This window comes from Taeniopygia guttata, chromosome W, assembly GCF_048771995.1.
Source record: "Taeniopygia guttata chromosome W, bTaeGut7.mat, whole genome shotgun sequence".
NCBI classification, from domain to species: domain Eukaryota; kingdom Metazoa; phylum Chordata; class Aves; order Passeriformes; family Estrildidae; genus Taeniopygia; species Taeniopygia guttata.
The window spans coordinates 29124128-29150620 of record NC_133064.1 but is presented as its reverse complement, the minus strand read 5'-3'; the positions used below and the strand labels follow the sequence as shown (position 1 = coordinate 29150620).

At 43.7% G+C, this 26493-nt stretch overlaps 1 protein-coding gene across 2 annotated transcripts in view; it reads left to right on the top strand.

Annotated features, from left to right (window-relative positions):
- Positions 1–908: 908 nt before the first annotated feature.
- The window catches only part of LOC116806918 (zinc finger protein 131), a 52490-nt gene continuing 26905 nt past the window's right edge, over positions 909–26493 (top strand). The window contains exons 1-6 of one of the 2 annotated variants that reach the window (XM_032744737.3): positions 909–4150; positions 7681–7819; positions 12245–12346; positions 13989–14133; positions 25750–26107; positions 26210–26432. In XM_032744737.3, coding sequence (XP_032600628.1) covers positions 7696–7819; positions 12245–12346; positions 13989–14133; positions 25750–26107; positions 26210–26432 — 952 coding nt within the window. In that variant the 5' untranslated portion in view covers positions 909–4150; positions 7681–7695. Of the gene's footprint in view, positions 4151–7680; positions 7820–12244; positions 12347–13988; positions 14134–25749; positions 26433–26493 lie in introns of both variants that reach the window. The other variant, XM_032744736.3, reaches the window with a different exon arrangement.

Below are 26493 nucleotides of genomic sequence, written 5' to 3'. Positions count from 1 at the left end.
TATTCTGAAATCCCAAAGATATCCAAATTTTGGGAAAATATACATCAACAAAGTAACGATTATTGGAGAGCACTAGATGGCCTATTCTGAATATGTGGGAAAAGAGCTTACCCAAAAGTCCCCCTCCCCCTGGTGGAAAGGGAGTTGTACAGAAGCAAGGGACTTCATATAAAATCGGGAAAGCTGGACAGGACAAATGCAGATCCGAACCAATATGGTTAATCATACATTCTCCCTTTATTGTTTATAAGATGGCAGTTTATATACACTTCAATATAGTTTACAATTGTGAGCACACTCTCATTGGCAAGCAAACATTTTTTGTCTTTGTCTTAAGGTGGTTAAAGTTTCACACTGCAGACCTATACTAATTCACACTCAGAAAGCCCATTACACTGTGCTTACACCTTAACATAATTTCTAACTGCGCCACAGACTAATTTCTAACTGTGTCATAGGCTTCAAAGGCCTCGCCAAGGCCCGTCTCTGAGGCCTAGACTGGGGTAGCTCAACCTTCACTCTAAATATAAATTGTGTCCTCTCTCTCTCAGAAATTCTGCTACATTGTACTCTGGGAATTATACAGCCAGGATTTTTCCTTTTACCAGGGCAGGATGGGGATGACTTAGGGGTACCAGTTTATGAAGCCTTGAAAAGAAATAAAAGGGAATTAATCAAAGGATCTCAAAAATGTGGGAATGAGGAATAGCCTCCAGAACAAATATTGGAAATGTATTGGCCAGCCACATGGGGACAAGATGGGAGTTGGGAATACCAAACCTCAATTTATATGCTAAATTGTACTATAAGACTCCAAGCAGTTGTAGAAATAATAACTAACAAAACTCCTCTAACACTGGTATAGGAATGTGCCCCCTGTTGACGAAGTGAACAAATTACCCTTTGTCTCCTTAAGAAGGAAAAAAGCCCAGACGTTTCTCTCCTCAATTTGGTTAAAAGACACCTCATAGGACCTTGGGGACTTCACCTCAAACTTAAGGATAGCTAATTGGACAGGAGCCAAAAAGTCCTGCCTAAGCAATTCACTAGAAAAAGAAGAGAACAAAAGAAGTAATCACTTTAGTGAAGTGTTTTAGCAGGAGCAAGAACCTCTTGCCCTGGCTCGGTTTTTTTTTTCTGTAATGAGCTTTGTTATTTTGCCTTTTATTAAAACTTTTTTGTTTCCAACACTGTCACAGAAGCCATCCTGCTACTTTTATGCCATCTGAGGTAGCTGAGCTATCTCGGGTGTGGTATTTTTCTCTGAGAGCTTATGAGACCTGGCTCGAAGACATAAGTAGCACACTGGAATTCATATCAAGCCAACAAAGGCAAACAAGAACTGTAGTGTACCAGAATAGGTTGGCCTTAGACTACTTATTAGCAGAAAAAGGGGGTGTCTGTGGAAAATTTAATACATCTGACTGTTGTTTGAAAATAGATGGCAATGGGGATGCCATCTTGGATATAGCCAAGGATATCAGAAAAATAGCCCATGTCCAAGTCCAGAAATGGGAATCAATACTAGAAGCCAGTTGGTGGGACAATTTATTTGAAATGGAATGGTGGAAAAAGCTAAGCTTCTTCCTCTTATGTGCAGCAGCTGGTTTATTATTTCTTCCTTGTTTGATTCCCTATTTTATTCAGTTAATCCCCAGTGTAGTCCAGGGTATGCCAGTAGTGGCAATGCCTATGGATTCAAAATTGGCTATATCCATAACAGAACAAAAGATAAAAGTGTTAAAGAAACAAGACAAAACAAAGGACCCATCCAATGAAGATAAATTGATTTATGAAAAACATGAGCATATCACCAAAGTTAAAAATAAGAATTACTGCTCAAGCCAAATGATTTATGAAAAGGAAGAGGAGGGACTGTGATAAATGTATTAGTGTTGGCTTTCTCAATTGTTAGAGTGAATACTATGTGTTTTATAATGTTGACTTTGGTAAAAGAAGTTTTGCTAAAGTTTAGAGTTATTTTAATGCAAATGTTGTGTTTTGATGCCAGTGTTGGTGAAGAGTTGTTGTAATGTTAATATTTAACCAATCAAGGAATCAAAACCTGTTGAATGTATCAAAAAGTAACAAATGACAACAACTAGGACAACGGCACATGCTCAAAAAAGGCGGGATGAAGGAGGAACTATGTTAAATTTTTTGAATATGTATAACCGTTTGTAAATATGTATTTGGCTGATACAATACCCAGGGTATATAAGGGGTGTTGCTGTGTTGACTGGCATGCCTCTGGCTGTCAGTCAGATCTTCTTTGCTATTTATTGGTAGAGATTGCTTTCTTGTAACTTGATTGGAGGTCAGGTTTTGCCATGATGCACCCCCAAAGCAACAAGCTTTTCCATTCCCAACTGCCCCATGTAAGGGGCACATGTGCACGCCTTCTTTCTACCTGTCCTAGACAACCCAGGCTGTCTGATGGAAACAATACAGAGGGGGGGAAAAGGGAACTATGGAGAAACCAGAGGACATCTAAAGTACAATAACATAACTATACATCACTAAAGCTTTTCTTAATATTCACACAATAGTCATTCCTTAATTGCGAGAGGCAATCATCTAATTATCCATCTATAACACATGAGGGGTGAGGAATTGAGATTATAAAGGTATAATTGCCCAGGGATTTTTTTTGTTTGAGGTCCCTCTTCAGAAACATCCAGCTTAAGCTATAGTGTTTTTGTGAAAAATGCATATTATATGGCTCTACGCAGATAGTTACTATATGTATTATGTTATATTGATTAGTTGTGCTATATTAACATTTTAATAGTATGGTAAATGTAGTTTTGTAGTTAAAATGAAGCTTTAGTAGTTAAAATAGAAACTATGTATGTGGGGGTTTTTTAAAAGGAATGAGATACTCTCTTTGAGATAACAGTCACAGAACATGTAAATCTTCCTAAGTAGAATTTATGGTTTTCTTATCAGAAGAAACTAATTTCTTCAGGCTTTGGTCAGACTCAAAGACACCGTGGGGATTAAAGGAAGCAGTTGAAATATAACAGACAGTTTCTTGTTTTAAATAAAATGTATGCATAACCCTGAAGTATATATGAATATGCAACAATGTATTGTTTTAAAGGTTATTCCTTTGTTCACAAGGCATGCTTGTAGTGGCTTAAGTGCCCGAGAGCATCCAGACGTCCATAATTCTTTGCTTTTTATTGTCTTGTAATTGTCCTAACTCTAAACTGTATTACTATAATTGTATTACTATTTTTATAACCATTTTATTATTATTAAATTTTTAAAATTTTAAAAACCAAGTGATTAGCGTTTTTCACATTATTACTAAAAAGGACTACATAGAAGAAGCTCCTTTCGACTTATTGATTCAGCAGAAACCTAGAATTGAACCCTATTATGGTGGTTAGCAAGTATAATTTCTGTAACACTGTAAAGGCAGTCGATTATTGCCAACACTTAGTTACAAGTAATTTGCACGTACTTGTCGGTTCATTTATGAAACTGGCAAACGTAGAGACTTAAAGTCTGGGGAAAAAAAACCCGACAGTGTTTAATCTTATCCTAATGTTGAATTAAATTGCATTTTTCTTTCATGTTCGGAAAGCATCCGTGTTCCTCCCAGGGGCGGAACAGTCAAAACCCCTCTCAGCCAACCGCCGGCGCTAGGATTTCCACCACAGCTCAGGACCGCGACTGCGCGAAATAACCGTCGGACTCGCTAGTTCCCGCGGCTACCCCACCCCGCGTGGGCACTACCTGCTCCCCTGCGGAGAGAGCTAACGACACGGAAGCGGGCCAATCCTAGGGGAAGTAGCACCCCTGCCCCCTCCCCCCGCCGTTCCAAGGTCCAACCCGGCCGGCTGCGGCGCCTCACGGCAACGTCACCGACCCCCAACGGCCGCTCCCCACCCGCAGCCATACAGTGCTGACACACGCACACATCCCATACTACAACTCTCGGGATGCTCCAAGCACTCGAACCACTCCCCTCACTACCTGCGCACCCTGTCGTGTGAAAGGTGACCCTACCGTCACTTCCGCACGCTGTGCAGGCCGGGAATGCGAGTAACGATTGGCCGGCGCCTGCCCTGCTTTTCAACGTGCAGGGGAGCAGGAAGCGGTAACGGCAGAGCGAGCGCGGCAGTGTGAGGGGCTCCTTACGGTGAGTTACCCAGCAGAACTACCTCCAGAGTGTGAGCCAGCCGGGAATTGAAAAGGAATCGATTTAATGCGCCCTTTGATGACGTAATAACGACTAATGAGGTGGCGGTGTGCTAAACGCATGGTTCGGGCCGGCACTGGTTGTGTCCCTTCCTCAGGGGAGCCCTTGTGGAATACTTGCGCCTGCCGATGGTTGGACACACCTCTCTCGGAATGCCCGAGCCTGTGTCCGGCAGGCACTTAGCGCTGATTAGGCCTTTTGTCACTTCTGAGACTCGGCGGACGCACATTTGCTTCTCCGCTTGAGGCGGGCTCTGCTGCCGCCTTTCGATTGGCGGGGTTCGCGCAGACTACTGTCAGCGCCCGCCAGTGGGGCTGCGGCTGTCCGCGGGGCTGTGAGGGGCATTGACAGGGCTGGGCCTCGACCTCGCTTTCGAGAGCTTCGCGCAGACTCGAGCTGACGGGAACTACAAAGGGTTTTGGTGGCGGGTCGCAGCTCTGCCTCTCAGCTGCTCTGGACAACGTGAGGCTTCTGCCCCTTGGAAGTGCGACACCCCAATGTATGCCATGTATGCCCTGCCCTGCTTGTCAGGGCGTGGGTGCCTTGGTCATCTCTGTCTTAGTGATAGCGAGGCCTTGTATGTGATTGAGAGGCAACTGAAGGGCTGGCTTGTGTCCTTGCTCTGTGGTTGCTATCTTTGAAGAAAAATAAATAGAAAAGTGCACAAGAAATTCTCATGTCTGTGTTATTTTCCAGCAACTACTGCTGTTACCCACCAAACACCCCTCATTCTCCTTTCCTGATGTGGCTACAATGAAATGGCAGGGGTTTGGCCTGTTTTCAGTCTGCTGTTCTGTGTTGTCTGCTTTGCCTGCCTGCATTTGCATACAATACACATAGACAAAGAAAACAAATATCTTGTGCCTGAAATAAGAGGAGTTCCTGTTGAAATCCAGGAGTGTGGAAGTAACAAGATGGCTTTATTGAGGTAGATTTATAAGAAAAAAATTGTTAATTGTGAGATGCATCTAGTGTCAGAAGTTAATAAGGTTAAGTCAGTAGTCAACTAGGTCTACTGAAAAATCCAGGTAAATAACTGAATGAATCCAGTTTTCATCATTCATAAATGAGTCTGCATGTTAGTGTCAACTTGGATCACTTCTGTCTGTCTTCCTTGGTATCTTGGTTTTTCTCTGAGGACTGTATTTCACTTCTTGCTCCAAAGTAGTCATGCTCTCATTGAACATATGCTGTTCTGTTGGGCTTTCTTCTGCAATACCACTGAGTCTGAAATGAGAAGATATGCTGCAACTGTATTTAGATGGGCGATAAATTAACTTTTTTTTTTTTTTACTAGTCTTGTGTTAATTCAGGACAATAAATTATCTATCATTAGTTGTTTTTTTTTTTAAATTTGTGAATTGTAGTGTTCTGAGAGACTGTAATTTTTAAAAATTTGAATTGGGAGCTTGCTCTGTTATTTTGGTGGTGTAAGATCTCCCTATAAATACAATTTGGAAGTAAATTCTGGATAGGTGGAAATAATGAGATTTGAGCTTGAAATTTAGTTTGGTTTAACTTCTAGGGAATTACACTTTTAACTGCAAGTCATCTATCAATGTACAATATGTCAAAAGTGGGCAAGAAAAAATTAAACAGTGGAGTAAATGGCTGACAACTTTCTACATGAAACCTTTTGGAATGATGGATGGAAGAAAGATGCTGATCATCTCTTAGACCCATCATTACAGATGAGGTGAAGGCAGCAGCATTCTTTTCCTTCAACCTCACTTTCTCTCTTGCCCTCACAAGATCCTGATATGTATTTCAGCATCTGCTTGGCAAAGCAGTGATAGCAGATAGCACTAGTCTTCCATAAGCAGTTGCTTCTGCTCTTCTCCATCTCTTGGCAAAATGATTTCTCTGTGGGACAGTTTTTCTGAGATGCAAGAAAGTGTGTTTTGTGGCAAAAATAAGAATTCCACAATTTCTTTTACCTTATGTCTGTTAGAAGACAATAACTTTGCTTTTATCATAATCAGGTAACTCTTCTTCAGTATGTGTTTGTTGGAAGCAAGGTAGAATTTACACATCTGCTCAGGGATGTTAGCAAGCATGGTGGCATCAGCTCAGGAATTTACAATTCCAGTCACATACAAAAAATCTGCACAAGTTAGGGAACACTTGCTATCTAGTTTCTTCTAGCAGTCTAAAGAAAACAGCTACTTAGCCACACCTTAATTTTCCATCTCTGTATTCAATATTTGGTTTGATACTAGCAGCTCTCCTGACTTTCTTCCTTTTGTCCATATTAAGTACAAAAATAAAGCATTTTGAGACATACCCTTCACTATAAAAGTAATTCAACACCTAATGACCATCTTCTTTCAGAAACCATGTTCTTCAAAGTGAGTTAGACTATGACAAGAAACCAGGTTTCTGCATTAATGTGACTTTGAAATGTCTTTGCTTTTTCTGTGGCATTCTCAATGTGAGCCATGTGAATGTGGAAGCTTAAGATGAGTGCTGCTGCACAGATCTGACGTAGTTTTTCCCAGAGTTAATTTGTAAAATGCTTTCATTGAAGCATTTGAACTCTCTCCAGAGATTCTTTTGCATCAACAGCACACCCTCTGTGTCTCATCCACAGGCACAGACTTCTGCTGAACTTTTTGAAGTTTGAGGATCTCTGCAACTCCCACCTCCAGCTATGTTTGTTGTATAAGTGAGGGAGGAATAGCCATGAGATTACAAGCCTATATGTCTCTTTTAAAAGTTGGCAAAGAATATTTCACCTTGTAGGGGGAGAAGTGTAAGAAGCCTGGGTGAATAAGAAGCTCTTTGCTCCTGGGTATGACAACACATTAAATCTCTGGCAACTCCTGTGTACCCAGAAGCTGAAAAGTGCTGTTTTATTACATCCTTATTTAAAGGAAGTAAATATCTTGTGTTTACTAGATACAAAATGTGACTTAAGTATGAAAAATTTTAGAACCATTCTTTCACAAAGAGGATTGATAGAATTGCAAGAAGTAACTATAAAAATTATGACATTATGTTGCCAAGATGGAGAACAGTTAGCTGTGGAGATGTTACACCCCTGCAGTATTTGCTTTGAGGGAGGTGGATCCTTGCTGAATTTGTAGAATAAAGAAATGCATTTATGAACTTTGACTGTTTCTTCATGCTGTTGCAGTTTGAGACAAGTTAGGAGGAAACATTCTGAAATTGTCTCCTCTGAAGAAGGCAGGTCTTGGCACTCCCTCCCCCCACTGAAAGGAATTTCTTGGAGGAAAGTGAAAAAAACTGTTTGTAAACTACATATAAATAAAGCCATATTTCATTAACCCTCATGTTTCCTACCTGACAGCTAAAATCAGGTAAACCTGTTACCAAGACAGTTTGATGTTTCAATTGGTTTTGTAGTCTATGAAAAGTGCTAGTTAGTTCATGTCTGTATAATAAGATGACTGTGCATAGTACTTTCTGAGTGGCACAGTATTCTTACTGTCCTACCACATCTTTTGCAGACTAATCCTTTTGCCATGGAAGCCAAAGAAATTATGGAATGTATCCAGGAATTCCCTGAACACTCTAAAGTTATTTTGGATAGACTCAATGAACAACGTGAGCAGGACCAGTTTACAGATATCACGCTGATTGTTGATGGTATGTATACACTTGAGAACCAGTTGGTACCCACAGAATTCTGAAAGCTGTGCTGGGAAGCTGTTGGGTTTGTCATGGGTCAACTGTCAAACTGGGCTGCTAACATTCTTGGCTCCGTATTGGTGTGTGAGTTGCTTGCAGAGTTTCAGTTATAAATCTTGGGCTGAACAGAGTCTCCAGCAGAGATTAATAATTTTGTTTCTGCTTTTAATAGAATCCCAGAATGGCCTGGGCTGAAAGGCACCTTAAAGCTCATATGGTTCTAACCCCCTGCCATAGGCAGGGACACCTTCCATTAGACCAGGTTGCTTCCAGCTCCATCCAACCTGGCCCTGAACACTTCAGGGATGGGGCAGCCACAGCTTCTCTGGTTAACCTGTGCCAGGGCTTCACCACCCTTACTGGGAAGAATTTCTTCCTGACATCTAATCTAAATCTCCCCTCTTTTAGTTTAAAACCATTCCCACTTCTCCTATCACTATCTGCCCATGTAAAAAGTCACTCTTTTTAAGCCCCCTTTAGACACTGGAAGGTGCTCTAAGGTCTCCTCAAAGCATTTTCTTCTCCAGGCTGAATACCTCCAACTCTGTCTGCCTGTCTTCATAGGAGAGGTGTTTCAGCCCTGTGAACATCTTTGTGGCCTCCTCTGGACCCACTATAACAAGTCCAAATTATTCTTGTGCTGAGGACTCCAGACCTGGATGCAGTGCTCCAGGTGGGGTTTCATGAGAGCAGAGTAGAGGGAGAGAGTAAGGAGCCCCTTCCAAACAAAGGGCTGAACTTGTACAAATATTGGTTGATTATTTAAAAAGAAAAAAACCAGCTTGAAATAAGGTTGCCTTCTTGCTTCTTGGGTATCTGCCTACTATTTTAATCTCTAGTTAAAATAGGGTAGAACAACTCACTTATCTTTTTCTATGTGTTTGAAAGACATGAGTATTAGCTTAAAAGGAAGATAGAGATGCAAATGCTTATTATCTCATTAGAAAAGGTGGTGTCTGATAGGTCACCTAAGATTGCTTCTTATCCCAAACATGTTTTAGAATGGATGAGCACTTCACTGAAGATAGGCAGTGTCTACTAGGACAGACCTAGGTAAAGGAGTACCACCTGATCCTTAAAAGGATAGCAAGAATTCACTTGAAAGAAAAGGGACCTACAGAGCCTGGATTAGAAAAAAGTAAGCAAATGAAGAAAAAAATCATTACTTGGAATCACCATAGTTTCACTGACAACACTTGCACAAAACTTATCCTGAATGTTTGTTCCTGCTCTAGTATTACCAAATCCACATGTTGAGCTCAAAATAGTTTTCTTGTGCAGCTGTGTAGTTCTAATACATGTTGGTTCTCTTTCCTCTGTCCCATGGAGCCTTCTGGATGTTCATGCCTGGACCAGGGAGAAGGCAGCACTGTGATGGGAATACACAGTCTGGAAAACAGCAAGAATAGAGCTAAATCAATTTTGCTCTGCAGGGATCTTTATGATGGCAGAAATGATGATTGAATACATCCGTATATAAGAGCAGCAAAATCCAAGGAGACCTTTGTGTTGATTTTGCACAGCCTAGATTTTGGTAGCAGAGGAGGGCCACAGAAGTAGCTTCTGTGAGAAGCTCCTATAAGCTTCCACCATGTCTAACAGAGCCAATCTCTGATGGCTCTGAAGATGGACATGCTGCTGGCCCAATTAGAGAGGTTGGTAATGCCTCTGTGATGACATATTTGCAAAGAAAATCAAAACAGTGCGCGCACAGTTTTTCCAGGGGTGGCGAGGTTCTGTGGCCGCCGCCATCTTGGTGCAGCCCGTGGTGAGACTTGCCTGCCTGGCCGCCCCTAGCTGGCCGCCCCGTAGCTAGCTGCACCACGGGCAGAAGGGCAGGGGTGGCAGCAGTGGCTTCTCCTTCCCGGTGCCCCGCATGAAGAGAGGCATTAAATAGCACCAGCCGCCACTGCCCACATGGTGGTAGTGGGGCCGCCTGGCCACAAACATGGCGAGCAACTCCCTGGTGCAGAACCTAAACAAGATTGACCTTTTGGCACTGTGGTATCCTGCAAGAATATTTGAATTGGTGGAACTTGTTGGCAATTGTACTTATGGACAGCAGTTTTTCTTCTAGTCAGAGAAGAGGAGGAAGTGAGGACATGTGATGGAAAACAATATGGTGGCACCAAGGTCAGTGGAAAAAAAGGGGGGGAGGAGGTGCTCCAAGCACCGGAGCTGAGATTCCTCTGCAGGCCGTGGTGAGGACTGGTAAAGTAAGCTGTCCCTCTGCAGCCCATAAAGTCCACGGGAGATGCAGAGATCCACTCACAGCCCGTGAAAGAAGTACTCACGCTGGAGCGGGTGGATGCTGGAGAAAGCTGTGATCTAGTGGGAGACCTGGATAGAGAGAGTGGGCCCATGCTTCCACAGATAGAGAGGGCTCTTGCTTCCAGGCTGGAGCAGCCTATCCTTAGAGGACTGAACCCTGTGGATGAGTGACCCATGCTGCAGCAGTTTCAGAAAGACTGTGCCTGGGACAGGGACTCACATTGCAGCAATTTTGGCAGGACTGCTGCTCATGAGATTGGAGCCATGCTGGAGAAGTTCACGGAGAACTGTCTCCCATAAGAGGGGCGCCACAGCATAGCAGAGGAAAGACTCCTCTCCTTGAGTGAACAGAAAAAGGTCTTGGGTGACGAACTGACCAAAATCCCCACGCCCTGTCTCCCTGCACTGTTGGTGGGAAAGAGGGAGGGGTTGGGAGGGAAAAAAGGTGATTCAAAGTCTTATTTTACTTCTCATTATCCTCCTCTGACTCTGTTAATAATAAATTTACCTTATACCTTTAAATTTGAACCTGTGTTGCCCTTGGAATGTTTTCTCCCAATCCTCATCTGTCATGGTTTGACACTGGCCCAATGCCAGGCACCCATGAGAGTCACTCACTCACCCTTCCCTGCCACAGCTGAGCAGAGGAGAGAAAAAAAATTTATGAAGGGTTCATGAGTTGAGATAAGGACCAGGAGAAAAACACTTCAAGGGCAAAACAGGCTCAGCTTAGAGGTACAAAGTGAATTTATTACTAACAGAATCAGAGGAGGATAATGAGAAGTAAGATAAGCCCTTAAAACACCTTTTTCCCCCCCAGCCCCTTCGTACCGACAATGCAGAGAGACAGGGCATGGGGTTTTTTGGGTCAGTTCATTACAGAGACTTTCTTCTGCTGCTCTGGGAGAGGAGTCCTTCCCCTGTGATACCATGGGATCCCTCCCACGGGAGACAGTTCTCCATTAACTTCTCCAGCATGGGTCCACTCTCACAGGCATCAGTCTTACTGCACCTGCTGCAATGTGAATTCCCCCCACGGGCAATCAATCCTCCCAAAACTGCTGCAACGTGGGTCACTCTTCACAGGGTGCAGTCCTCCAAGGACAGGCTGCTCCAGCCTGGAAGCAAGGGCCCTCTCTCTCCACCGGATCTTTCACTGGATCACAACCTCCTCCAAGCATCCACCCACTCTGGTGTGAACCCTTCCTCCACGGGCTGCGGGTGGATCTCTGCATCCCCCATGGACCCATGGGCTGCAGGGGGACAACCTGCTTCACCATGACCTTCGCCACAGCCTGCAGAGGAATCTCGGCTCCAGCGCCTGGAGCAACTCCTCCCCCTCCTTCTCCACTGACCTTGGTGTCACCATGTTGTTTTCCTTCACATGTTCTCACCTCCTCCTCTTCTCTGACTAGAAGAAAAACTGTGACTTTGCTTTGATTTTCTTCTTAAATATGTCATCACAGAGGCATTACCAGCCTCTCACATTGGCCCAGTTTTGACCAGCAGCATGTCCATCTTCAGAGCTATCAGGGATTGGCTCTGCTGGACATGGTGGGAGATTGCAGCAGCTTCCCACAGGAGCCACCTCTGTGGCCCCCCTGCTACCAAAAGCCAGGCCATGCAAAACCAATACATCATCTCAACTCATGAACCCTTTGTTAATTTTTTTCTGTCTCCTCTGCCCAACTGAGAGAAAGAGAAGATGAGCAAACAGCTTTTGTGGGTGCCTGGCATTTGGCCACTGTCAAACAGCAACAAGCTTGGATAAAATCTGAGAGCTGAGCCCAAGACACACAGGAAAAAGTTTGAACAGGAATTTCCCACAACCTAAATATTTGAAAAGAGAAACACTCTTGAGTGAGTCCTTCAGCTAACTGAATTGAAGAGCTTCAACAAGGTCACTGATGTCAGCAAGGATCTGCATAAGACGGGACAGGCTAGCTGCAGTGGTATCCCATATTACAAGGAGACATGCTAAGTATGAGCTACTGGAATAGATTTGTAGACTGGGTGATTCTGCAGCTCTTCTCTTATCTGCATCTGCACTTATTCTGCACCATGAGTGAAGAAGGTGTTATCCTAAACCAATTTTTTTCTCTCTCTTTGTAGGTCACCATTTCAAAGCTCATAAGGCTGTTCTTGCTGCCTGTAGCCAGTTCTTCTACAAATTCTTCCAAGATTTCACTCAGGAGCCCTTGGTGGAGATTGAAGGTAGTCTTATTCATGCAAATTAAAGCCTTCAGAGTTGTGTGCTCATGCTCAAAATGAATGTAGCATCCCTGGTATGGGCTTAAATGCATGCTTGGTCATATTGATTAGTTTTCTAGATATCAGCTCTTGAGTTGTGAGGTAATGTTGTGATTTAACCCTGACTAGCAACTAAGCACCACAAAGCCAGGCTGGCTAATTTTCCACCAGTGGGATGGGGGGGAGAATCAGAAGTGTAAAAGTGAGAAAGGAACTCGTGGATTGAGATAAAACTAGTTTAATGATTAAAAAGAAATAGTAATTTTGTGAAAATTATAAGTAAAAGAGGAAAGGGAAAAAAATTCTCAAGGAAGACAAGTGATGCAAATTAAAACAGTTGCTTGCCACCAACTGACCAATGCCCAGCCAATCCCCTAGCAGTGGCCCCTCCAACTGCCTCCCACACACACTTTATATGCTGAGCATGATGTCATATGGTCTGGAATATTCCTTTGGTCAGTTGGAGTCATCTGTCCTGGCTGTGTCTCCTACCAACTGCCCACACACCCCCAGTCCGCTCGCTGTCAGGCCAGTGTGAGAAGCAGAAAAGGCCTTGGCTCTGTGTAAGCGCTGCTCAGCAGTAACTGAAACAGCAGTGTGTTATCAACACTGTTTCAGCACAGGAAGGACATCGACCTCTTGTAGCAAGTACGGAGGAGGCCACCAAGATGATCAGAGGGCTGGAGCACCTCTGCTATGAGGAAAGGCTAGGAGAATTGGGATTGTTCAGCCTGGATAAGAAAAGCTTCAGGGTGACCTAATTGGGGGCCTTCCAGTATCTGAAGGGAGTCTACGGGAAAGATGGAGAGAGACTATTTACAAAGGTCTGGAGTGACAAGACAAGGAGGAATAGCTTCACACTGACAGACAGTAGGTTTAGATTAGATATTAGGAAAAATTTCTTTACTGTGAGGGTAACGAGACCCTGCACAGGTTGACCAGAGAAGCTGTGGCTGCCCCATCCCTGGAAGTGTTCAAGCCCAGGTTGGATGGAGTTTGGAACAATCTGGTCTAGTGGAAGGTGTCTCTTCCCATGGCAGAGGGTTGAAATAAGATGATCTTTAAGGTCCCTTCCAAACCAAACCATTCTATGATTGAGCACAGATCCAAAACATAGCCCTATGCTAGCTACTATGAAGAAATTTAAATCTGTCCCAACCAAAAGCAGTACAAGTAGCTATTGCCACTGGAAAAAACTTCCCCTGAAAAAAAATTTTAAAAAAGATACCATTGCTGGGATGCAAGAACAGGATAGATATGGAGTAATACCTTCCTAGTAGGTAAGAAGAAATTTCCTGGAGCAATACAGCTTCTAATAACTTGCTGCTCAGAGATCTCTTGAGAGAGAGAGATAATATTTTTATTTTTAAATTTGAACCTTTTTATTTTATACAAGTAGCTTTTTGTCCATCTTATCCTTTATATCTTTGTCATGGAATGACTGTAGTTGTTCTACATTTGCCTGTTTCTATAGTAGACTTTTTATTCCACTGTGAGCCTTTCAAGGGTGGCATCTTTTGAAACTGGCTATTGGAGTACTGTGAGCAGGCAAGTGTGAAAGACTGAGGAATTGTTAAAAGAGACTGTTTTTCTTGCTTGCAAACAGGTGTAAGTAACATGGCATTTCGTCACCTAATTGAGTTCACCTATACAGCAAAACTAATGGTCCAAGGTGAGGAAGAAGCAAATGATGTTTGGAAAGCAGCTGAGTATCTACAGATGTTAGAAGCTATCAAAGCACTTGAAATCAGGTAAACACATAAGCTTTTTACTTCCCAACACTGAAATGTAGAGTCTTAAGAATCCTTGTATGAGAGCTCCCAGTATTTTCTAGTGCTCTTCTTTATCCTGAAACCTCCTAAACTCATGTGGTATTGTATACTCTTCTACTATATACTATAAGATATGAGTCAGAATTATACAAGCTAAACAACTGAATGTCACATTCTTTGGGCTAGGACTTGATGACAAGTGATATGGCTGGTAAATGTTGCAGACATTGTAGGGCTGTGACTTTGTGATAACTAATACCAGGCCTCTATACTGACTGCCTGCACCTGATTGACAGCTGGCTGTACAGTGATGATATCTCTCCGATAATTAGACCACATTAACAAGTTTGAACTACTCTTTTGATTTCATGCAGCTTTCTGCTTTCAAGAGAATAGGAAGTGATTTTAAAGCTTCTTGTTGCAAATTTAGTCTCTCAAATTTCTTGAACAAATGTAGTTGTTATAATTGGTTTTATATAGGATCAGTACTTAATCAAATGTTGCTGTAGCACCTTTTATCCAGTACAAGGAAGTGTAATCCATTACCAAACTTCAACCTGAGACGAGCAGGTGCCATTCCCATCATGCTATTTTTCTTCCCCTTCCTTCTCTTTCACAAAGTGCTGTCATGTTCTCATTTCTTCTGTATGCTATACTGTTCTTCTGTCATTGCCTAGGTTTGGAAAGACAGGTGTCTGCTAAGGAAGGCAGAAGCCTCCCCTGAAATGGAAAATGTAAACCCCCTCCCTCTGAATTGTTATAAATTCGAAATTAAGGGGCTCTCAGGCAAAAATATGGGAGCAGGAATAACAGTTCTTTATTAGGGAAGAAAATAAAATAAAATAAAAAAAAACAATGCACTAAATCAAAACAACACTGACAGAGTCAGAATACACCCTGACACCCTGTTAGTCAGGGTCTTGGTAGCAGTCCAATTAGAATTGTGGCTACAGTCCTTCTGGAGTGTCAGGTGTGGTTCTGTTGGAACAGTGATCCTGTAGAAGGGTGTAGTCTTCCTCTGAAGATCCAGTGGAAGAGACATCTGTTCCTCTGGGAATCCAGTGGAAAAGCTGTTCTACTATCCCAAAATTTCAGATTATATCCAGGTAGGAATGCTTGGCTCCTCCCTCTGGGCAGAGCATCTCACAATGGGATTCTGTAATTTTATCAGTCACGCAATGCCAGTCAATGGCCCATTAACAAAAGATATCTCCCTGGAGGGAGGATTGCTTTATGGAAGAGATAAGGAAAACTGCGTAATTAACAGAAGATAACTGCCACACCTCTAAGAGATGGCAAATAGAACACATCTTGCCTTTCAGTCTAGGACAGTCATGAAGCAGGGGGAGTGGCAATAAATAACTCCCAGCATTACAGTTATCCTTGCTTTCTCTTCTAGAACACTGAAAGGTCTTTGTGTTCAGGCTAAGGAAAGACTTGTTTCTTCTTTGTCTCCCCATAGACACACTAAGCTAAGGAGAATGGCTCTGACACTGAGTTCCTCTAATAACCAAACAAACAAAACCTCTATGACATGGTACCCTGGAAACTTCGTTTTCAACATCACAACATCGGTGTTGTTTTTCTTTTTTTTTTTTGAATCAAGCGATTATGTTCATTGGTAGTAGAGCTGAATAACTATGTTGGGTCTTTTTGATAAAAAAGATACGATTGTGCATTTGTAGTTCTGCTCTCCAACCCCAACAATACCCTTTTTTGACATTTTTGAGATTAAACATGGTATGACCAAAAGAACTTTTTTTTTTCATTTCGGGAAAAGCAGACCTTTGCTGTCTGTTTGAAAAATTTAAGACACTTGAAATTGAAAAACTGTATTCTAATTGGTAATACTTTGAGTCTCTGTACACTGGTAGAGCTGTTTAACTAGGATTCAGATCAGTCCATCACGCTAAACTGTCTAGTCTGCAATTAATTCTCACTAATGTATAATGTTTGTTGGTTATACAGCATTAGTAAATGCTGTAATTCTTATGTCGCAAGGAAATAAATGTTTGGCTTCACACACATGGTGCAAGCCAGTCTATTCTTAGAATTATTTCCATTGTTCATAGATTTTTGGGTGGGTGTTTTTCATTAGAAAAACAAACTTGAGTACCACTCAGTCTCAGTTTTCTCCTACACAGTAGGAAGGGGACAAATTGAAATACAGTGCCTCTATCTGAGCTTTAATTAAAAGGGGCAGGCATCAGAAACTTCAGCTAAAGTAGAGGTTATAATAGAACTAACCATTTGTGTAATGCATCAAAGAGTTGCACAGCACATAATCTAGACTTGAAAGAAAACAACTAGCTGTTATTCCTTGAGGTCCAGTGTATTGTATGTATGTATCCTCATTCAGTTCCACACCTGAGCCACACAATGTACTCAAGGACAGTAGTCTCCTCTTTGCTGAGCAGATTATTATTTTTGTGCATGTTCCTGGAGCTCCTTGCAGTAATGTGCAAAGTAACTGTTGTAGTTTCCCCCCCTCACGCAGCCCCCTGAATAATCTGACTAGCTCAGAGATAAGAGGCTGTGAGGGGAGGAATATCAGGAGAGGGGAAAGATATTCAAAAGAGGCTCTCACCCCAGGGTATGTTGATACAGCTCTCTTTATTCTGTGGTGTCCATGTGGAGAACAGGGCAAAAGAGAACGAACAGGAAATGTCAGGGGGTCTATATAGGTTTTGGACAGGGTGGGCTTTCCTGGCTCTCTGCCAACCCCGTTGGGGCAAGAAGGAGGGGTCCAGGGGTTATCTTGATCAGAGTCACAGGGTCCCGGGGAAAGGGGAAACAGAATGCCCATGAGCTCACTGTAACACCTCCCCCTTATTTGTTAAACAAGGTTACAAGAATTCACCGGGCTCAATCTAACCCTGAGCAGGGTCCCGAACGCCAAGGTTACAAGGAACAGAATAACAAGGAGTAACAAAATTGGTCTAACAATAGATGTCCACCACCCCGTGAATCCCCAGCCCTTAAACATTATTTTCAGCATTCACAGGATGACAACTTGCATGGGGTTCATTACAGGGTTGAGTGGGAGGTAGGTTTTCTCTAAAAGGGAAAAACAAACATTTTAAGAACATGTTAAAGTTCCAGTTTCTGCCGGAAGGAATTCACGCTTCGGAATATTCCTCTTCTTCCATCCGGCGGCATCTTCTCTTTGAAGCATCAGCTACTTGCTTCCTGTCCCCTTTTGTCTGACCAGGATTCTTAGGGACAAAAGGTTTCACTCATTTCTGGGGAATCCACTGAGGGCCACAGGGAGTAGCAACACACGCATAGCCATGACCCCAGGTTACAAGTTCATAAGGACCCTCGGTTTCCCAAGTTTCTGGATCCCTAATCAAGACCGGGGGATGCTGAGACAATTTGAACTGGTTGCCACTGTTAAAGTGACGTACAACAGGGGGACTCATGTTTTCAAATGAACAGTTCAGAAAATTGATAGTAAACATAGCTTTACAGAGCCCCTCTCGTGGAGTCATCCACAGAGCTGAGCTGTTTTGTTTCTTCAATACCTGCTTGAGCGTCTGGTGTGCACGCTCGACTACAGCTTGATCTGTGGGGGAGTGGGCAATGCCAGTCTTATGTTCCACTCACCACTGCTGGAGAAATTCCAGAAACTCCTTGGATATAAACGCTGGGCCATTATATTTTTTGATCATTTTTGGCACCCTCAGTGCTGAAAATGCTTGCACTAGGTGTTGTTTGACATGTGCAGCCTTTTGTCCTATATGAGCAGAGGCATACACTGCACCTGAGAATGTGCATTCAAGGCGACCAAAACTCTGAATGTGTGTGATGTCTGTCTTCCATACCTCACAGCTGCCAAGGCCTCTGGGGTTTACCCCCATGCCCAACGATGGCACGGCCTGGAGCTGGCATTTAGGACAGTTGGTCACAATGGCTCGGGCCTGACTCCGTGTTAGCTGGAACTGTTGAATCAAACCTGGCACATTCTGGTGGTTGTGTGGTGGCTCAATTTTGCTGTTGGAAAATATCAGGGAGATGTGCTTTTTCGACTGGTGCAGCAAGGGAGTCTGCGATTCCCCTCTGCAATCTCACCTGGCAAATCAGTGTGTGACCTCACATGCATCACAAAGAATGGATGCTCTCGGTGAGAGATTAAATAAATTAGCCTTGAGAGCAACCTGAAGAGATGTTCATTTTCTATTTCTTTGAGCACAGCCTGCTTCGCCCTGGACACTACACCTGCCATATAAGCAGAGTCTGTCACCAAGTTGAATGGCTCAGAAAACTTCTCAAAAGCTCTTACCACTGCAGCCAGTTCCGCCACCTGGGGGGATCCCTCCACAAGCTCAACATCAGCTTCCCAAAGCTAAGTCTGTGGATTTCTCCAACTCATCACCGACTTGTGGGAAGCCCCAGAGGCATCCGTGAACACTGTGAGAGCCTTGAGTGCCCTCCGGCTCCCTTTCTCTTGAGGAATAAGGTGGAATTCCTCATTGAACAACTTGTGAGATGGGGCATGGACTAATATTTGTCCCCTGTAGCTGTCCAGAGATAATGTGAGACTGGTGCTGCTCTGGAGCAAATGCTCAAACATCCCTTTGGTCAATCTCTCAGGAGAGTTCCTTCCCTCTTTAGAAAGCCTGACTGGAAGGTGGAGACATGCAAAGTCACACCCTGCTAATTTGCACAACCTCACCCTGGCCTTCTGAGTCAGCTTTGCTGTCAGCTCTTCTGGCCTAGTGATGGTTTTGGGTTTTTGGAGTGATAGGAAAACCCATTCTATGACTAAGAGTGGATCCTTCTTCCCCTTGATCAATTGGAAAATCAACCCATGCAGGTGTGGCAGCTTTCCTAGAACAATGAACTGGAAAGGCACATTTGGGTCACACCGATGTGCCTGCCTTTCTGACAAGGCCTTCTCTACTTTTTCGATTGCAGTCTTTGCCTCTGGGGTCAGTTCCCTGGGGGAGGCCAGCTCCCTCTCCCCCTTCAATAAATTGAAGAGAGGTTCTAGGTCCTCATTTGTGAGGCCTAGCCAGGGCCTTACCCAATTTAAAGACCCACACAGCGAGTGGAAATCTGCTAGTGTTCTGGGGTTGCAATTGATCTCCAATTTCTGAAAGACAATAGTCCGTGCAGAAATTTCCAGGCCCAGGTATCTCGAAGGCGGCATTCTTTGAACTTTGTTTTTCTGCAATTGAAATCCAACAGAGGTTGAAACTTCAACCACTAGGTCAAGCGTGTATTGGAGTATAGAGTCATTGGGAGCACACACAAGCACATCATCCATGTAGTGAAGGATGATGGCATCCTTTCTCTCTGCACGTACTGGAGACAGTAGTGCTGCTACATACTGTTGGCATGTGAAAGGACTGGATTTTAAACCCTGGGGCAAAACTTTCCAGTGGTAACGTTTCATCGGGGCTTCCCGATTGATGGTAGGAACTGAGAATGCAAACCTCGGGGCATCTTCAATGTGCAGTGGAATTTGGAAGAAACAGTCCTTTATATCTAACACAGCTAATTTCCAATCCTGTGGAAGCATAGCTGGACTAGGCATTCCCGGTTGGAGAGGTCCCATGTCCTCCACAATTTTGTTTATCTCTCTGAGATCGTGGAGCAATCTCCACTTGTCCTTCCCAGGCTTCTTTATTAAAAAGACTGGGAAATTCCAAGGGCTGTCTGTTTCTTGCAGGTGTCCTTGAGCTAACTGCTCCTTCACAAGTTTCTCAAGCGCCTCGAGTTTTTCTCTACTCAAAGGCCACTGTGCTACCCACTTTGGGGTGTTATCCAACCACTTTACCTTGTGGGCAGGGCGCTCCACAGTGGCTACTTCCAAAAATCCTGGGGTGTCCTAGGAATGATCAAGTGGACTCCCCACTGGGACATGGTGTCTCTCCCCCACAGAGGAGCCTTATAGTCTGCCACAAATGGGCATACACTTGCCAATTTCCTGTCAAGTCCGTCAATTTGCACAACATTTTTTGAAATTTTTTCCAATGTAGTTCCCCCTATACCCTAAAGTTTGCCTGCCACAGGTTCCAATTCCCAGTGTGATGGTCACATGGCTTTAGGTATCACCGTGATGTCTGCACCTGTGTCCAGAACCCCTTCCACCTGAAGGTGCTCTGATCGATGTGCTAGGTTGCATGCCATGGAGGGTCTGTCCTCTCCTACTACCTCTGCCCAGTAGACTTCTGGTGATTTTCCTTCTACTGTTGTTTCTACTGGGATCGGAATGGCTTGTGCCAGAATTTGCCCCTTTTCTAGATAGAATGGAGGGTGGGAACGACATGCCAACAGCATAAGACTGGATATTTTTCCCTTTGTAGTCATGGGAACTATTTCAATCTCTGGAGGTGTGTATGCTGTGTCTCCAATAACAAAATACTCACTCTCCCATTCCATATAGTGCGCCTGCAGGTCTTGTGAGCTCTTTGACAGGTCCACTACAATAACTTTCCAATCAGTGTTTCTGAAATGAAATCCTTTGGCAGTCACTAGGCGAGGGCGGCATAGGGGCTGCTAAACCTTGTTAGGTTTACCTTTAACATTTTTATTTTTCTCTCCCCTCCCACCATGGTTCCCACCCTCCCCCTTATTTGTTAAGAGAGAGGCATTGTCACATTTGTGTCCCGCTACATTTATATCTTTGCGCGTAGCGGTGGGCACGCGCTGTGCATTTAGTTTTTTTGTTTGTTGATCTGTCTCTGGTTCTGGTTTTGAGGACAGTTTCTGGCAAAGTGTCCTGGTTTCTTGCAACGCAGGCAGATGATGTGCTGCAGCTGTTGTGATAACATTCGTTGCTTCCTTGGGCTTGGTGCAGCAGTGGCAACAGGCTATAGTTCTGCAGATGCTGTATGACTGTCAGGGGTATCGAGCAGCTCTGCTCTTCTGGCGCAAGCGTCAATCATCTGAGCAAGACTAGGTGCTGGGTTGAGAGGAAGACTGAGAATAATCCTACGGCAGGTCTCATTTGCATTCCTCTGAGCCATTTCTTTAATCAACTCTGTTTGTACCCTAGTTTCTTGCACCTGGTTTTCAACTTGGCTTCTCAAATGGTCCACAAACTGTAAAAAACTCTCAGAAGGAAACTGTTTAATGTTAATATAGCTGCATTTGACCTCAGTTCCTGGTAATTGATACAGAGTCTTTTCTGCAGCATTACAGATTTTTTCCAAAACCGACCTCTATAACAGTCTGGTTTGTTTTTCTGGGCATCGTATGTCTCCTGTACCGCATAAGTGATGCATTGTAATAGCATAGCCATCACTATCAAGGGCTTCACATGGTGTATGTTGTATTTCTTGTAAAACTGATGTCAAAGCCAATTTCCAGTTTATTTCCCATATCTCATTTTCAGAAGGTTTTAGTAAACATTTAAACAAGTCAGTGACATCTTTAGGTACCATTTCATTTGAATTAAATGTTGCCCTTATCATGCCTTTAAAAATCTCACTGGACCTCCCAAATTCCCTTTGTATTTTACAGATCTCTGTTTTGTCTCTATATGGTAGTGGCTGATATGTTTTGTTACTGTTTCTCCTTCCTAAATCAATAACCGGTGCTACAGATGGTATAGATTCCTCGGTAGAGGCAGGGTTGTGTCCCTCCACCACCCCTTCCATCCTGGTGAGAGGCAGCTTGCACCCCCCCCCCCGGGGCTGTCTGTGCCTCGGTGCAAACTCAGGCCCCGCCCTTGCTCTGAGCTGCTGGGCTGCCCTGCCCTGCCCCCGCCGTGCTGTCGTCAGCCCTGGGGCTCGGAGCTGTGCCGTGGCCGGCCCCGCCCCTGTTCCTGGGGAAACACGGGGGCTGGCAGTGATAAGGAGGGCGTGGAGGAGCGGCGGGAGATAGGGAGGCATTGGAGGAGAGGGTGGAAGAGGGGTTGGAGGGTGGGGGAAGGAAAGGGATGCGGGGGTGGGTGGGGAGCGGGTTGGACCACATGGTTGCCAGCATTATCCCGTTGCGTGTTTTTCAGAGACACTGCGCTGGTCACTGAAGCGAACTCCGGACTATATTTCTCGGAAAGACCAGGTGTTAGAAGGGGATAGAGGGGGGGTGAAGGGGTTTCAGGGCTGGGATATTGAGGAGGTGGGCAGGTTGGGGAAAAGGGAGTATTCAGGCTGTGATTCTGCGTTCGTATGCTTTTTTCTGCTTCTAAAATCTTTTTTTTGTGCTTGTAAAAATATCGGAATAAATCGAGAAGCTTTATGTTCACCACTTTCGACTTTTAAAGTTAATATCTGCCCAATTTGGTCCCAAAAAGAAAGCGAATTCAGTTCTTGCACAGTAAAATTTGGTATTTCTGCTGTTAACCAGCATAAAAAACGCAGGAGAAGCTTGTTAGAGAACGATACATTGTTTCAAATATTGCTTAGGTGTGTTAGTGTGCTCTTTTGTTCCAGCGACCGTTTTTTACCAATTATTTTAATCGTATCGCTGGTCTATTCTCCACCAGACTTATAACACAGCACGAATTAATCAAATTTCCCTCAGTTGAAATCCGGGCGGGGGGGGGGGGAGGGGCGCTTGTCCCGCCGCTTGCCGGAGCTCCCTCCCGTCACTTCTCCCCCGGGGAACGTGGGTACTCTTAGCCCACCGGTTCCATGCTGTCTGGCAGAGGGTCCCTGGCACTCCCTCTCGCAAGCAGCCCCCCACAGTCACCTATGGTAACTCCACCCAGCCAGGCGCGGTCCCGGGTGATGCGAATGGAGAACTCACCAAGGCTGTGAACTGCGGGGTTCGGCTGTGAACTCGTCTGGGGTCCCTCTCCAGCCGGCTCACCTGGGGTACTCAGGCAAGGTCCCCGACTTCTCCCTGTCACTCAAAGCCTTTAAAGGCAGCTAGAGTACAAGGGCGGTTGACTGTCCCAAAAGCCATTGAGATCCACTGAGATAGAGACTACAGCTTCTGCGTGGGCTCAGAGGCAGCACACATTGGGTGCCAACTGTAGTTTCCCCCCTCACGCAGCCCCCCGAATAATCCGACTAGCTCAGAGATAAGGGGCTGTGAAGGGAGGAATATCAGGAGAGGGGAAAGATATTCAAAAGAGGCTCTCACCCCAGGGTATGTTGATACAGCTCTCTTTATTCTGTGATGTCCATGTGGAGAGCGGGGCAAAAGAGACCGAACAGGAAATGTCAGGGGGTCTATATAGGTTTTGGACAGGGTGGGCTTTCCTGGCTCTCTGCCAACCCCGTTGGGGCAAGAAGGAGGGGTCCAGGGGTTATCTTGATCAGAGTCACAGGGTCCCGGGGAAGGGGAAACAGAATGCCCATGAGCTCACTGTAACAAAATGTCACATTCTAGGCATCAGAAATATGTCCTAGATGAAACTTTAGTTGCTGTGTCTTCCTGTGTCTGAATATAGTAAAGTGCAGTTTAATAACCTGTATCCTGCATTAGGTCATTAGCCACACATCTCTGGTGTATGATATACTGAAACTGGAGAAAAACCTTATCACCCCTATTACTAGAAAACCTGAAAGTGATAGGAAGTAGGTTACATAAAAGGATTTATAAGGCTGCAAAGGAAGGTAAAGGTACAAAGTACTCTGATTACAGTCTGATTTCAGAGGAAGATAGCCACTCATTTTCAAAACTGATAATCAGTAGTTAGACCTCCAGTATGTAAGTGCTGTGGATAATAATGAGTATGGGACTTGAAAGCATAGCCCCAGTGTCTTGGGGTGATTTTATGATGATGCTTTATTCCCTGTTTGCTTTATGACCAGAAAACAACTGCTGTAGCTTTAAGATGGACCTGGGGGATGGGGCAGGGAACCTTGGGCTCCTGCGTGGTGCTCTGTTCAAGCTATCTCTCTCTGAAGTGGTTGGCGCCTACATGGATTGCTACTTCATTGACTTGTTTGCTGGATTAATTTTCGCCAACTTAGGCAAGAAGCTTCTGGGGTTTTCTTGTTTTTTTTCCCCTTCCCCTGGCCTGGAGGCTTTTCACTGGCAAATCCTTTCAGTAGGTGTTTTTGGGTTTGTGGTTTGTTTTTTTTTCTCCTGCCTGAGGAGCCAGCTGGTGGAACCAGGGTGGCCCCAGCTGGTCCGAACCCCGGAAAGACCGAGCCAGAGAAAGAAGGGACATTAAGCTCCACTAACTTTGCTGGTTGAGAGGAGAAGGCTCACACCACAAATCCAGCAGGTTCCTAGCTGCTTTATGAACTCTTTTCTCCTCCCCTGACAAAGAGCAGTTGCCATCTTTGCCTCTCAGCCACACAGCAAGGTGGGGGTGGGGGTGTAAAGTTCAATTTTATTTGTTTTCCCTGTGCCTTGTGGGTATCTTGCTTTGTTAGTAAAGAGTTTGTGTTTGTTTGTTTGGTTTTTTTTTCATCCCCTGGTATCCATTTATCTCATTGACAGAAGAAAAGGGAGTTATTGAAGCCCTCTCTTTTTAGAGAGAAAAGCTCATTTTACAGCGTTTTTCTCCTAGAATTTGTCTCCAAACTGAGACACCCCGTCCACTCTGTCTGTGTTTGAGATGGGATGCTATCTCTGACATCTTGGAGGACAGGGATTTTGTATTTATGGTGCAAGGAAAAGAAGATCAGAGCTGGAAGCTGTGCTTAAGCCCAGATAAATTAAATTAAAATACTCTTTTCACATCCCAGTGTAATTTTTCTTTTTTACTACAACTGATAGCTGTGTGTTTTCCTAAAGTATGAGGTGTTATAATAATCACTGTGTGAAGTCACAGCTGTAGTGTTTTGTAAGAAGCTCTAAGTGCTGCGGGCACTTTCATGCACTCCAGAGCTTGAGAGGTGAATAGTGTAGGAAGAACTTGAATCTTATTTCTGAGTAGGCAGGCCAAAATACAGCATTTTGCATTTCTTGTATAAACCTATGTCATTAGGCTAACTGACCTTTCTTCTTGATAGGTGTTTTGTATCATTCAAATGGAGCTGTCAGCATTCAGAAACACACATAATAACGGGATATGATTATATGTAGGTGCTTTTATTAAGAGCTCTAGGAGTCGGGGTACAAACCCAAATCTGACTCCGACATGGCTTTCGAGCTGAACGTATTTTATATTCTATCGTTATATAACTTACATATTAATTATTAAACTTATATTGTTCTATTGTATACCTTGACATGAGTTTCTCGTGATCTTTCTTAGGTCCCTGACCACAGTTTCTCATGATTATCCTTATGATTAAACAGTAATTATATTTAATTACTAAACAATCATCACATCTAACAATTATATCATTTATCATGTACTAGCTACACAGTGCAGTTCTAGCAAGTACTAGTTCTTCATGTGCTTAAGGTATTTATTTTTCCAGAGCCTACTAAGCTTATTTTCCTTTTAACCCTAAATCCCCATGATTTTAAAACCTTTTTACTATCAGAGCCATTTAAAACACTTTAATAACCTTATGTTAAAGGCTCCACAGCTTTAACTGTGTTGTTCTACAGCCCTATGGAGTATAGATTAAAGACAAATTAACATCTGAAATGGGTGCAGGTTATGTGGCCACTCATCATTCCGCTTCTTTGAGAAATATCTAGCTAGTGTTTAATGCAGAAGCTCAACATCAGGCAGGAATTGTTATGTAAGTGCTTATGGATCTTAACTATGTTTATGCAAATGTTTTGCAGGAACAAAGAAAATTCATCACCCTTAGAATCAAATCAAAGACAAGGTAAAAATAAAGCAAAAAAGAGGAAGATTGCTGAAACATCTAATGTTATCACAGAAACACTGCCATCTGCAGAATCAGAGCCTGTTGAAATTGCGGTTGAGATTGCTGAAGGGACGATTGACGTGGAAGATGACAGCATTGAAACACTTGAAGTAGCTTCTGCAGAGCAATCTATAAAGTACATACATACAACAGGTACATCAGATGAATCTGCTTTGGCTCTTTTGGCAGATATCACCAGTAAGTATCGTCAAGGAGAGACAAAATGTCAGATTCAAGAAGAAGGTGGTGCAACTGATCCCTCATGCAAACAGGTAGAAGATATTGAACTTGTGGAACTTCAGCTGTCGCATGTGAAGAATTTATTCCACTGTGAAAAATGTAACCGTTCATTTAAATTGTTTTACCATTTTAAGGAACACACGAAAACACATTCTGCTGAGAGTTACAAGTGTGACATATGCAATAAAAGCTACCTACGAGAGAGTGCTTTGAAACAACACCTCACCTGTCAACACCTTGATGAAGGTAGTGCTAGCAAGAAGCAAAGACCTGGCAAAAAAATACATATATGCCAATACTGTGAGAAGCAGTTTGATCACTTTGGACATTTTAAAGAGCACCTCCGAAAGCACACAGGTAAGAACACTGATATGGTCCTGTTCTTGTGGCTTTGGGTCTAGCATGTGTTGCATGTTTT